General features: G+C 42.6%; 1 protein-coding gene across 6 annotated transcripts in view; it reads left to right on the top strand.

Moving 5' to 3' along the window:
* The window catches only part of akap11 (A kinase (PRKA) anchor protein 11), a 130,566-nt gene that overhangs the window by 89,108 nt on the left and 26,596 nt on the right, over positions 1-14,862 (top strand). For 5 of the 6 annotated variants that reach the window (XM_070894152.1, XM_070894153.1, XM_070894151.1 and 2 more), the window contains one exon: positions 2,826-2,872. The exons of the other annotated variant lie outside the window; for it this stretch is intronic. In XM_070894152.1, coding sequence (XP_070750253.1) covers positions 2,826-2,872 — 47 coding nt within the window. The remainder of the gene's footprint in view (positions 1-2,825; positions 2,873-14,862) is intronic. 6 annotated transcript variants of the gene reach the window in all.

The raw sequence follows: 14,862 nt of genomic DNA, 5'->3' as shown, positions 1-14,862 counted from the left end.
CTCGATTGCTTTGTGAAGTATTTTTCATCCCTCTATGAAGTCATTTGCATTGGTTGAAAAGTGCAGCCAACAAAACTCATTACAAAACTAAGGGCGCATGTTCTGTGATTCATTCAGGCTAAATATTCAAAACAGGATGACGATTACATACAATTTACTATGGCCCTGCTATGTTCTGCCTCACTTCCTCCTTCAGCAGCCTTCCTTGACGATTCAATTTTTTTTAAATTCCCAAGTTGAGAGTCATGCACTGGTGCCCCTGTCGATTTTGCACACGGTTCCCTTTATCTTATGGGATCTGGTTTGACTGCAGCCCTAGTCAATGGGCTTGAAAGGCTTGTTTGGCCAGCTGTGTACAATGAGTCCAAATAGTCTCCAAATGCACTATAGAATCATAGAAATTTACAGCACAGAAGAAGGCCATTTCGGCCCATCGTGTCTGCGCCAGCCAACAAAGAGCTATCCAGCCTTATCCCACTTTCTTGGTCCGTAGCCCTGCAGGTTACAGCACTTCAAGTGCACATCCAAGTACTTTTTAAATGTGGTGAGGGTTCCTGCCTCTATCACCCTTTCAGGCAGTGAGTTCCAGACCCCCACCACCCTCTGGGTGTAAAAGGTTCTCCTCGACTCCCCTCTAATCATTCTACCAATTATTGTAAATCTATGGCCTTTAATTATTGACTTCTCTGCGAAGGGAAATAGGTCCTTCCTATCCACTCCATCCAGGCCCCTCATAATTTAACACACCTCAATTAAGTCTCCCCTCAGCCGCCTCTATTCCAAAGAAAACAACCCCAACCTATCCAATTTTTCCTCAACGAAATTTCTCCAGTCCTGACAACATCCTCGTAAACCTCCTCTGTACCCTCTCTAATGCAATCACATCTTTCTGATAATGTCGTGACCAGAACTGTACGCAGTACTCTAGCTGGGGCCTAACTAGTGTTTTATATGGTTCCCTGCTCTTGTATTCTATGCCTCGTCTAATAAAGGAAAGTTTCCTGTATACTTTCTTAACCACCTTATCTACATGTCCTGCTATCTTCAGGGATCTGTGGACATGTACTCCAAGGTCCTTCTGTTACTCTACACTTCTCAGTATCCTACAGTATACCGTGTATTCCCTTGCCTTGTTAGCCCTCTACAAATGCAAATCATATTTCTCCTGATTGAATTCCATTTGCCACTTCTCTGCCCACCTGACCAATACATTGATATCTTCCTGCAGTCTACAGCTTTCTTCCTCACTATCAACCACACGGACAATTTTTATATCATCTGTAAACTTCTTAATCATGCCCCGTATGTTGAAGTCAAAGTCATTGATATATACTACAAAAAGGCAAGGGACCCAGTACTGAGCCCTGCGCAACCACACTGGAAAACAGCCTTTAGGTCACAAAAATGCCCGTTGACCATTACCCTTTGATTCCTGCCACTGAGCCAATTTTGGATCCAACTTGCCACTTTCCCTTGAATCCCATGGACTTTTACTTTTCTGTTCAGTCTGCCATGTGGGACCTTGTCAAAAGCCTTGCTAAAATCCATGTAGACTACATCGACTCTCCTTGTTACCTCCTCAAAAATTCAATCAAGTTAGTCACACACCACCTTCACTTAACATTCATGCTGACTGTCCTTGATTAATCCGTGCCTTTCTAGTTGACGATTTATCCTGTCCCTCAGAATTTTTTCCAGTAACTTTCCTACCACCGAGGTTAGGCTGTCTGGCCTGTAATTACTCGGTCTATCCCTTTCTCCCTTTTTAAACAACGGTACAACATTAGCAGCCCTCTGGCACCATAACTGTAGCCAGAGAGGATTGGAAAATGATGATCAAAGCCTCTGCTATTTCCTCCCTTGCTTCTCTTAACCTTTGAAAATGAAAGGAACATTTCATCCGGTCCTGGGGATTTATGCACTTTCAAAGATGCTAAACCCCTTAATAACTATGTTGATCTCATCTAATATTCAACACTCCTCCTCCTTAACTATAATGTCTGCATCGTCCCCCTCTTTTGTGAAGACAGATACAAAAGCACTCAAATTTGGTATATGTCGTCACTAAATTGGTAATATCACTCACACCTTCAGGACTGCCGGTGTGGTCACTGATGCTATTGTGAGGTTAAGGCTAAGATACATTGTTATTGAATACTTTCTTGGGTAGAGTACTTGGTTGATGTACTTGACACGGTGTGCTTGATGGTGATGTAAAGCCAATAAATGGAAAAGCCCTACATTCCCTATTGCTCATATCTATCAACTTGACAAGTGCAGCAACAAAAAGGAATAGACTGACAGACCTTGTTACCAACAAGACGGCAATCTTTGGAAGATTGTTTTTTAATGTGTATATATTTAGATACATACAGAATCACAGAGCTCGAATAAGTTGAGCCTTGAGAAGCGAGTCTGTGGCAGTCAGAGAAGATGGAACGTAGTCCTAGACTGTACAGTCAAGTAACTTTCTCCAGAAGGGTTTAACCTCTGGTTCTTTGCTCGGTAACATCGCTGAAAGGTAATCCTGTGCAGCTCTGTGCAAGGCAGGGAGCCCTGCTAGATGCAAGTATGCATCACAGAGAAGACTTCGACCCTACAGACATTAGAGACTATTAACTATGGAATGGCATGAGAAGTATTGAGATTTAACTTGCTTGCTCGTTGTAAGTACATGTGTGCATCCACTGCTTTTTGCTTTAAACAATTTGTTTTATCTTTGTTTTCATATTCTAACTCTGAGCACTTGGTGATTTGCACTGAGTCACTGTGTCTCCTGAGCTGGAGTGAGCACTAAATGGGCAATTTCTTTTCCGTGCTTGTAGCGATAATAGTGAAGACAAAGAGGAGGAGGTGCAAGAAGATTCAGAAGGTATAGTATGAAATTACATTTTTGTCACAAAATATTGCTGCCAGTCAAGTACTAGAAAAGATCTTCACAAATGGCTGAGATATATGTACAAACCTTGAGTCGCCCACTCATCAAGATCTAAGGCACAGATTAAATAACCAACATTGGCAGGTCTTCTGTGTAAACTGCACATAATTTATTTATCATCAAATCTCACAGCACAGCAGGGGGCCACTCGGCCCGTTCTGTGCCTCCAACTTGTTGAAATTAGTCCCACTCCCCTGCTTTTTCCACACAGTCCTACAAATATTTTTTCTTTTCAAGTGAATAAGATACATGCTGCAAGCCAGAACAAAATTGAGTAATCCTGAAATACGCCATTTAAGAATACAGCCTGTACAACTAACAAAATCATGATTTAAAAAAAAGAATTAAGAATTTCCATCCTATGGAAATTATTAGTCGGGCCTTTCCTTAGTATTTCCTGATTTGGCGGCTATCACACAATGCTGTTCAACTAGGTGTGGACTACCACCGAGAAACCACATGAGGGACAACATCGCCTCAAGGACCTTTCTGATGCCAGCGCATGTTGTCAGATGGAACTTCACCTTTCCCAGAACGCATGTTTTGCTCAATGTTACCTAAGGAAGGATATTCTAGCCATGGAGGGAGTGCAACAAAGGTTCATCAGACTGATTCCTGGGATAGGGGGATTGTCCTATGACGAGAGATTAAGTAGACTAGGCCTATACTCTCTAGAGTTTAGAAGAATAAGAGGTGATCTGATTGAAACATACAAAATTCTTACAGGGCTTGACAGGGTAGATGCAGAGAGGATGTTTCCCCTGGCTTGGGAGTCTAGAACCAGGGGTCACAGTCTCAGAATAAGGGGTCGATCATTTAGGACTGAGATGAGGAGAAACTTCTTCACTCAGAGGATGGTGAATCTTTGGAATTCTCTATCCAGAGGGCTGTGGAGGCTCAGTCTTTGAGTATATTCAAGACGGAGATTGCTAGATTTTTGGATATTAAGGGAATCGAGGGTTATGGGGACAGTGCAGGAAAGTGAAGTTGAGGTAGAAGATCAGCCATGATCTTATTGAATGGTGGAACAGGCTCAAGGGGCCGAATGGCCGACTCCTGCTCCTAATTCTTCTGTTATGTTCGTAGCCTTTAGTAACCCATTAGTTGCCTCCTCAACGACATTTCTAAATCTCAATTGCCATTCAACAGCGCACCAGCTGACTCTTTGTTGCTGTTTGTTCCTTATTATTGATCCAGCCGTGACCTGTCTTGCTTGACACCCTTCGGGGTTGTGACCTTCACATTTTCAGAGTCGCCACTACCTGAACCCCTTGTTTACCTGACACACCCTTGACTGGCACGTGTCCTGTTCAGCATCAAATATTAAGGCCAATAGTTCACTATCAGAATTGCTGCTGGACCTTCATGGTCACTGACGAATACAAGAATTAATTACTATGTCTCTGTTTAAAGCACAACACCAATAAATGCCAAATTTGTCTGTGGTTCTTGCAATATCCCCACCGGGAATACCTTCAGCATGTCGAACATATGCTGTAAGCTAACGCTGAAAAGAAGCATAATCTTAGGGAGAGGCCTTCCATTGGTCTCCACTCATCCCAGTGTCAATCAAGGTATGGATCATGCCTCATTGTTATTGTCCCAACAGAAAGTAAGACATGTAGATAGAAATTACTGCTGGAAAATTCTTCTCTGATATTTTAACGGTGCAGTTAATCCATTTAAAATAAGTTGTTTAATGCCTCATGTTAAAATAGCTGAATTAGGAATTTGGTTTGAGAGGCTTCCTGCGATATCACCAACAGTATTTCGTACCATTGCATCAACTGCTGTGAGCCACATTTCACCACTATTCAGGGAGATGGTCCAACGCTGTCGATACCTTCGGCTCCAGGAGGGGTCCACGCGGTTATTGAATGATGCTGACCGGTGCCCCAGTGGTGCGGAGCAAGACCAGCTTGCTCATGCCCTTTGACAGCCTCTCGCCAACTTCCCGTTGTAAACCATTGTGTACGATCCTGACATAAGAACTTAAGAATTAGGAGCAGGAGTAGCTCATTCAGCCCCTTGAACTTGCTCCACCATTCAATAAGATCAATGCTCAACTCCACTTTCCTGCACTGTCCCCATATCCCTTGATTCCCTTAATATCCAACAAAACGCCGACTGGTGCTGGCATTGTGGCATCAACTTGGAACAGAAACCCTAGCTTTTGCGATTGGCTAGTTGCAGATTCAGTAGTCATTTTTCTGGATCGTTTCACCACATCATTAAGACTACCATAAATAAATCCTGACACTCCAAACACACAGGTACACTTCCATCTTCTCTGCACCTGGCCCAAGACTTTGCCCATTGCCAGTTTCCAAATTTTGGGCACATGCTGCCATATTTTCCTGTCAAATTTAGTCGTGCGAGGTATGTGCTTGAAATGCTAATGTGTGTCGCAGAGCCTGAAGCACTGTGCCAAGTCAGCGGAACATTTACCACCAAGTGTCCCAAGAGACTGGAGTCATGGGTAAGATTGTCATCCAGCAGAACTCCGTGCAAGTGCTCATTGTGAGTCTCCAAATCGACGAGCTGAAAGTCCCAAGTGCAGACCACCTCAGCAGGTATAGCTGCGTGATCTATGGCACAGGAATATGACTGCACCCACTGACCTGGCTGCGTTTGATAGGATTCCTGTAGAAGCGGAGCAAGAGTTCCTTCAGATGTCAGTTCATGGCAAGTGGAGGAGCTGCTGAATGCCACCAATTAGGCCAGCAGGCAATATTGGGCTGAGTGGAAAGTTGTCATACAAAACAAACAACAAAATTGCCTCTCAGCCTCCATGAGATTCATCTCTTTGATGGGCCCACTACCTGCTCCGTTGCCCCTCCAAAGCAATCTCCTGGGAAGACCACGCCAACACTGCAGTAGTTATCTGAGACCTCCATTCACTGACCCTCTGTGCAGTAGTTTTATCTGATCTGTTCATTCACCACCCCTCTGGGTAGTGATTACATTTAATCTGTCCATTCACATGAAGTAGTTCTCGGATCTGTCCATTCACCTCACCTGTACACATCAGTTCTATCGAAGCTAACTTTCCCCTCCTCTCAGGGTGCAGTAGTCCTATCTGATCTCTCCATTCCCTGTGTACAGTAGTTCTATCTGATCTGTCCATTCCCTTGTACAGTAGTTCTATCTGATCTCTCCATTCCCCTGTGTGCAGTAGTTCTATCTGATCTGTCCATTCCCTGTGTACAGTAGTTCTATCTGATCTCTCCATTCCCTCATTCCCCTGTGTACAGTAGTTTGATCTGATCTCTCCATTCCCTGTGTACAGTAGTTCTATCTGGTCTCTCCATTCCCTGTGTACAGTAGTTCTATCTCATCTGTCCATTCCCTGTGTACAGTAGTTCTATTTGATCTGTCCATTCCCTGTGCACAATAGTTCTATCTGATCTCTCCATTCCCTGTGTACAGTAGTTCTATCTGATTTCTCCATTCACTGTGTACAGTAGTTCTATCTGATCTATCCATTCCCTGTGTGCAGTAGTTCTATCTGATCTCTCCATTCCCTGTGTACAGTAGTTATATCTGATCTGTCCATTCCCTGTGTACAGTAGTTTTATCTGATCTCTCCATTCCCCTGTGTACAGTAGTTCTATCTGATCTGTCCATTCCCTGTGTACACTAGTTCTATCTGATCTCCATTCTTTGTACAGAAATTCTATCTGATCTCTCCATTAACTGTGTACAGTAGTTATATCTGATCTGTCCATTCCCTGTGTACATAGTTCTATCTGATACCCCTGTGTACAGTAGTTCTATCAGATCTCACTATTCCCTCTATGTACAGTAGTTCTATCTGATCTGTCCATTCCCTGTGTACAGTAGTTCTATCTGATCTGTCCATTCCCTGTGTACAGTAGTTCTATCTGATCTGTCCATTCCCTGTGTACACTAGTTCTATCTGATCTCCATTCTTTGTACAGAAATTCTATCTGATCTCTCCATTAACTGTGTACAGTAGTTATATCTGATCTGTCCATTCCCTGTGTACATAGTTCTATCTGATACCCCTGTGTACAGTAGTTCTATCAGATCTCACTATTCCCTCTATGTACAGTAGTTCTATCTGATCTGTCCATTCCCTGTGTACAGTAGTTCTATCTGATCTGTCCATTCCCTGTATACAGTCGTTCTATCTGATCTCTCCATTCCCTGTGTACAGTAGTTCGATCTGATCTCTCCATTCCCCTGTGCACAGTAGTTCTATCTGATCCCTCCATTCCCTGTGTACAGTAGTTCTATCTGATCTCTCTATTCCCCCTATGTATAGTAGTTCTATCTGATCTGTACATTCCCTGTGTACCGTAGTTCTATCTGATCTATCCATTCCTTGTATAGTAGTTATATCTGATCTGTCCATTCCCCTGTGTACAGTAGTTCTATCTGATCTATCCATTCCCTGTGTACAGTAGTTCTCTGATCTGTCCATTCCCTGTGTACATAGTTCTATCTGATACCCCTGTGTACAGTAGTTCTATCTGATCTCTCTATTCCCCCGATGTACAGTAGTTCTATCTGATCTGTCCATTCCCGTGTACAGTAGTTCTATCTGATCTATCCATTCCCTGTGTACAGTAGTTCTCTGATCTCTCCATTCTGTGTACAGTAGTTCTATCTGATATCTCCATTCCCGTGTACAGTAGTTCTATCTGATATTTCCATTCCCATGTACAGTAGTTATATCTGATCTGTCCATTCCCTGGTGTTCAGTAGTTTTATCTGATCTCTCCATTCCCCGTGTAGAGTAGTTATATCTGATCTGCACATTCCCTGTGTACAGTAGTTCTATCTGATCTCTCCATTCCCCTGCATGCAGTAATTCTATCTGATCTGTCCATTCCCTGTCTACAGTAGTTCTATCTGATCTCTCCATTCCCCCATTCCCCTGTGTACAGTAGTTCTATCTGATCTGTCCATTCCCGGTGTACAGTAGTTCTATCTGATATCTCCATTCCCGTGTACAGTAGTTCTATCTGATCTGTCCATTCCCTGTGTACAGTAGTTCTATCTGATCTCTCCATTCCCTGTGTACGGTAGTTCTATCTGATCTCGCCATTCCCTGTGTTCAGTAGTTCTAATCTGTCCATTCCCTGTGTACAGTAGTTCTCTGATCTATCCATTCCCTGTGTACATAGTTCAATCTGATCTGTCCATTCCCCTGTGTACAGTAGTTCTATCTGATCTGCCCATTCCCTGTGTACAGTAGTTCTATCTGATCTGTCCATTCCCTGTGTACAGTAGTTCTGTCTGATCTATCCATTCCCTGTGTACAGTAGTTCTCTGATCTCTCCATTCCCTGTGTACAGTAGTTCTATCTGATCTCTCCATTCCGTGTACGGTAGTTCTATCTGTTCTCTCCATTCCCTGTGTACAGCAGGTCTATCTGATCTCTCCATTCCCTGTGTACAGTAGTTCTTTGATCTGTCCATTCCCTGTGCACAGTAGTTCTCTGATCTGTCCATTCCCTGTGTACACTAGTTCTATCTGATCTCCATTCTTTGTACAGAAATTCTATCTGATCTCTCCATTAACTGTGTACAGTAGTTATATCTGATCTGTCCATTCCCTGTGTACATAGTTCTATCTGATACCCCTGTGTACAGTAGTTCTATCAGATCTCACTATTCCCTCTATGTACAGTAGTTCTATCTGATCTGTCCATTCCCTGTGTACAGTAGTTCTATCTGATCTGTCCATTCCCTGTGTACAGTAGTTCTATCTGATCTGTCCATTCCCTGTGTACACTAGTTCTATCTGATCTCCATTCTTTGTACAGAAATTCTATCTGATCTCTCCATTAACTGTGTACAGTAGTTATATCTGATCTGTCCATTCCCTGTGTACATAGTTCTATCTGATACCCCTGTGTACAGTAGTTCTATCAGATCTCACTATTCCCTCTATGTACAGTAGTTCTATCTGATCTGTCCATTCCCTGTGTACAGTAGTTCTATCTGATCTGTCCATTCCCTGTATACAGTCGTTCTATCTGATCTCTCCATTCCCTGTGTACAGTAGTTCGATCTGATCTCTCCATTCCCCTGTGCACAGTAGTTCTATCTGATCCCTCCATTCCCTGTGTACAGTAGTTCTATCTGATCTCTCTATTCCCCCTATGTATAGTAGTTCTATCTGATCTGTACATTCCCTGTGTACCGTAGTTCTATCTGATCTATCCATTCCTTGTATAGTAGTTATATCTGATCTGTCCATTCCCCTGTGTACAGTAGTTCTATCTGATCTATCCATTCCCTGTGTACAGTAGTTCTCTGATCTGTCCATTCCCTGTGTACATAGTTCTATCTGATACCCCTGTGTACAGTAGTTCTATCTGATCTCTCTATTCCCCCGATGTACAGTAGTTCTATCTGATCTGTCCATTCCCGTGTACAGTAGTTCTATCTGATCTATCCATTCCCTGTGTACAGTAGTTCTCTGATCTCTCCATTCTGTGTACAGTAGTTCTATCTGATATCTCCATTCCCGTGTACAGTAGTTCTATCTGATATTTCCATTCCCATGTACAGTAGTTATATCTGATCTGTCCATTCCCTGGTGTTCAGTAGTTTTATCTGATCTCTCCATTCCCCGTGTAGAGTAGTTATATCTGATCTGCACATTCCCTGTGTACAGTAGTTCTATCTGATCTCTCCATTCCCCTGCATGCAGTAATTCTATCTGATCTGTCCATTCCCTGTCTACAGTAGTTCTATCTGATCTCTCCATTCCCCCATTCCCCTGTGTACAGTAGTTCTATCTGATCTGTCCATTCCCGGTGTACAGTAGTTCTATCTGATATCTCCATTCCCGTGTACAGTAGTTCTATCTGATCTGTCCATTCCCTGTGTACAGTAGTTCTATCTGATCTCTCCATTCCCTGTGTACGGTAGTTCTATCTGATCTCGCCATTCCCTGTGTTCAGTAGTTCTAATCTGTCCATTCCCTGTGTACAGTAGTTCTCTGATCTATCCATTCCCTGTGTACATAGTTCAATCTGATCTGTCCATTCCCCTGTGTACAGTAGTTCTATCTGATCTGCCCATTCCCTGTGTACAGTAGTTCTATCTGATCTGTCCATTCCCTGTGTACAGTAGTTCTGTCTGATCTATCCATTCCCTGTGTACAGTAGTTCTCTGATCTCTCCATTCCCTGTGTACAGTAGTTCTATCTGATCTCTCCATTCCGTGTACGGTAGTTCTATCTGTTCTCTCCATTCCCTGTGTACAGCAGGTCTATCTGATCTCTCCATTCCCTGTGTACAGTAGTTCTTTGATCTGTCCATTCCCTGTGCACAGTAGTTCTCTGATCTGTCCATTCCCTGTGTACACTAGTTCTATCTGATCTCCATTCTTTGTACAGAAATTCTATCTGATCTCTCCATTAACTGTGTACAGTAGTTATATCTGATCTGTCCATTCCCTGTGTACATAGTTCTATCTGATACCCCTGTGTACAGTAGTTCTATCAGATCTCACTATTCCCTCTATGTACAGTAGTTCTATCTGATCTGTCCATTCCCTGTGTACAGTAGTTCTATCTGATCTGTCCATTCCCTGTGTACAGTAGTTCTATCTGATCTGTCCATTCCCTGTGTACACTAGTTCTATCTGATCTCCATTCTTTGTACAGAAATTCTATCTGATCTCTCCATTAACTGTGTACAGTAGTTATATCTGATCTGTCCATTCCCTGTGTACATAGTTCTATCTGATACCCCTGTGTACAGTAGTTCTATCAGATCTCACTATTCCCTCTATGTACAGTAGTTCTATCTGATCTGTCCATTCCCTGTGTACAGTAGTTCTATCTGATCTGTCCATTCCCTGTATACAGTCGTTCTATCTGATCTCTCCATTCCCTGTGTACAGTAGTTCGATCTGATCTCTCCATTCCCCTGTGCACAGTAGTTCTATCTGATCCCTCCATTCCCTGTGTACAGTAGTTCTATCTGATCTCTCTATTCCCCCTATGTATAGTAGTTCTATCTGATCTGTACATTCCCTGTGTACCGTAGTTCTATCTGATCTATCCATTCCTTGTATAGTAGTTATATCTGATCTGTCCATTCCCCTGTGTACAGTAGTTCTATCTGATCTATCCATTCCCTGTGTACAGTAGTTCTCTGATCTGTCCATTCCCTGTGTACATAGTTCTATCTGATACCCCTGTGTACAGTAGTTCTATCTGATCTCTCTATTCCCCCGATGTACAGTAGTTCTATCTGATCTGTCCATTCCCGTGTACAGTAGTTCTATCTGATCTATCCATTCCCTGTGTACAGTAGTTCTCTGATCTCTCCATTCTGTGTACAGTAGTTCTATCTGATATCTCCATTCCCGTGTACAGTAGTTCTATCTGATATTTCCATTCCCATGTACAGTAGTTATATCTGATCTGTCCATTCCCTGGTGTTCAGTAGTTTTATCTGATCTCTCCATTCCCCGTGTAGAGTAGTTATATCTGATCTGCACATTCCCTGTGTACAGTAGTTCTATCTGATCTCTCCATTCCCCTGCATGCAGTAATTCTATCTGATCTGTCCATTCCCTGTCTACAGTAGTTCTATCTGATCTCTCCATTCCCCCATTCCCCTGTGTACAGTAGTTCTATCTGATCTGTCCATTCCCGGTGTACAGTAGTTCTATCTGATATCTCCATTCCCGTGTACAGTAGTTCTATCTGATCTGTCCATTCCCTGTGTACAGTAGTTCTATCTGATCTCTCCATTCCCTGTGTACGGTAGTTCTATCTGATCTCGCCATTCCCTGTGTTCAGTAGTTCTAATCTGTCCATTCCCTGTGTACAGTAGTTCTCTGATCTATCCATTCCCTGTGTACATAGTTCAATCTGATCTGTCCATTCCCCTGTGTACAGTAGTTCTATCTGATCTGCCCATTCCCTGTGTACAGTAGTTCTATCTGATCTGTCCATTCCCTGTGTACAGTAGTTCTGTCTGATCTATCCATTCCCTGTGTACAGTAGTTCTCTGATCTCTCCATTCCCTGTGTACAGTAGTTCTATCTGATCTCTCCATTCCGTGTACGGTAGTTCTATCTGTTCTCTCCATTCCCTGTGTACAGCAGGTCTATCTGATCTCTCCATTCCCTGTGTACAGTAGTTCTTTGATCTGTCCATTCCCTGTGCACAGTAGTTCTCTGATCTGTCCATTCCCTGTGTACACTAGTTCTATCTGATCTCCATTCTTTGTACAGAAATTCTATCTGATCTCTCCATTAACTGTGTACAGTAGTTATATCTGATCTGTCCATTCCCTGTGTACATAGTTCTATCTGATACCCCTGTGTACAGTAGTTCTATCAGATCTCACTATTCCCTCTATGTACAGTAGTTCTATCTGATCTGTCCATTCCCTGTGTACAGTAGTTCTATCTGATCTGTCCATTCCCTGTGTACAGTAGTTCTATCTGATCTGTCCATTCCCTGTGTACACTAGTTCTATCTGATCTCCATTCTTTGTACAGAAATTCTATCTGATCTCTCCATTAACTGTGTACAGTAGTTATATCTGATCTGTCCATTCCCTGTGTACATAGTTCTATCTGATACCCCTGTGTACAGTAGTTCTATCAGATCTCACTATTCCCTCTATGTACAGTAGTTCTATCTGATCTGTCCATTCCCTGTGTACAGTAGTTCTATCTGATCTGTCCATTCCCTGTATACAGTCGTTCTATCTGATCTCTCCATTCCCTGTGTACAGTAGTTCGATCTGATCTCTCCATTCCCCTGTGCACAGTAGTTCTATCTGATCCCTCCATTCCCTGTGTACAGTAGTTCTATCTGATCTCTCTATTCCCCCTATGTATAGTAGTTCTATCTGATCTGTACATTCCCTGTGTACCGTAGTTCTATCTGATCTATCCATTCCTTGTATAGTAGTTATATCTGATCTGTCCATTCCCCTGTGTACAGTAGTTCTATCTGATCTATCCATTCCCTGTGTACAGTAGTTCTCTGATCTGTCCATTCCCTGTGTACATAGTTCTATCTGATACCCCTGTGTACAGTAGTTCTATCTGATCTCTCTATTCCCCCGATGTACAGTAGTTCTATCTGATCTGTCCATTCCCGTGTACAGTAGTTCTATCTGATCTATCCATTCCCTGTGTACAGTAGTTCTCTGATCTCTCCATTCTGTGTACAGTAGTTCTATCTGATATCTCCATTCCCGTGTACAGTAGTTCTATCTGATATTTCCATTCCCATGTACAGTAGTTATATCTGATCTGTCCATTCCCTGGTGTTCAGTAGTTTTATCTGATCTCTCCATTCCCCGTGTAGAGTAGTTATATCTGATCTGCACATTCCCTGTGTACAGTAGTTCTATCTGATCTCTCCATTCCCCTGCATGCAGTAATTCTATCTGATCTGTCCATTCCCTGTCTACAGTAGTTCTATCTGATCTCTCCATTCCCCCATTCCCCTGTGTACAGTAGTTCTATCTGATCTGTCCATTCCCGGTGTACAGTAGTTCTATCTGATATCTCCATTCCCGTGTACAGTAGTTCTATCTGATCTGTCCATTCCCTGTGTACAGTAGTTCTATCTGATCTCTCCATTCCCTGTGTACGGTAGTTCTATCTGATCTCGCCATTCCCTGTGTTCAGTAGTTCTAATCTGTCCATTCCCTGTGTACAGTAGTTCTCTGATCTATCCATTCCCTGTGTACATAGTTCAATCTGATCTGTCCATTCCCCTGTGTACAGTAGTTCTATCTGATCTGCCCATTCCCTGTGTACAGTAGTTCTATCTGATCTGTCCATTCCCTGTGTACAGTAGTTCTGTCTGATCTATCCATTCCCTGTGTACAGTAGTTCTCTGATCTCTCCATTCCCTGTGTACAGTAGTTCTATCTGATCTCTCCATTCCGTGTACGGTAGTTCTATCTGTTCTCTCCATTCCCTGTGTACAGCAGGTCTATCTGATCTCTCCATTCCCTGTGTACAGTAGTTCTTTGATCTGTCCATTCCCTGTGCACAGTAGTTCTCTGATCTGTCCATTCCCTGTGTACACTAGTTCTATCTGATCTCCATTCTTTGTACAGAAATTCTATCTGATCTCTCCATTAACTGTGTACAGTAGTTATATCTGATCTGTCCATTCCCTGTGTACATAGTTCTATCTGATACCCCTGTGTACAGTAGTTCTATCAGATCTCACTATTCCCTCTATGTACAGTAGTTCTATCTGATCTGTCCATTCCCTGTGTACAGTAGTTCTATCTGATCTGTCCATTCCCTGTGTACAGTAGTTCTATCTGATCTGTCCATTCCCTGTGTACACTAGTTCTATCTGATCTCCATTCTTTGTACAGAAATTCTATCTGATCTCTCCATTAACTGTGTACAGTAGTTATATCTGATCTGTCCATTCCCTGTGTACATAGTTCTATCTGATACCCCTGTGTACAGTAGTTCTATCAGATCTCACTATTCCCTCTATGTACAGTAGTTCTATCTGATCTGTCCATTCCCTGTGTACAGTAGTTCTATCTGATCTGTCCATTCCCTGTATACAGTCGTTCTATCTGATCTCTCCATTCCCTGTGTACAGTAGTTCGATCTGATCTCTCCATTCCCCTGTGCACAGTAGTTCTATCTGATCCCTCCATTCCCTGTGTACAGTAGTTCTATCTGATCTCTCTATTCCCCCTATGTATAGTAGTTCTATCTGATCTGTACATTCCCTGTGTACCGTAGTTCTATCTGATCTATCCATTCCTTGTATAGTAGTTATATCTGATCTGTCCATTCCCCTGTGTACAGTAGTTCTATCTGATCTATCCATTCCCTGTGTACAGTAGTTCTCTGATCTGTCCATTCCCTGTGTACATAGTTCTATCTGATACCCCTGTGTACAGTAGTTCTATCTGATCTCTCTATTCC

Source organism: Pristiophorus japonicus, chromosome 11, assembly GCF_044704955.1.
Source record: "Pristiophorus japonicus isolate sPriJap1 chromosome 11, sPriJap1.hap1, whole genome shotgun sequence".
NCBI lineage: Eukaryota > Metazoa > Chordata > Chondrichthyes > Pristiophoridae > Pristiophorus > Pristiophorus japonicus.
Note: the sequence above shows the minus strand (reverse complement) of the source record. Positions and strands in the feature narration are given on the sequence as shown.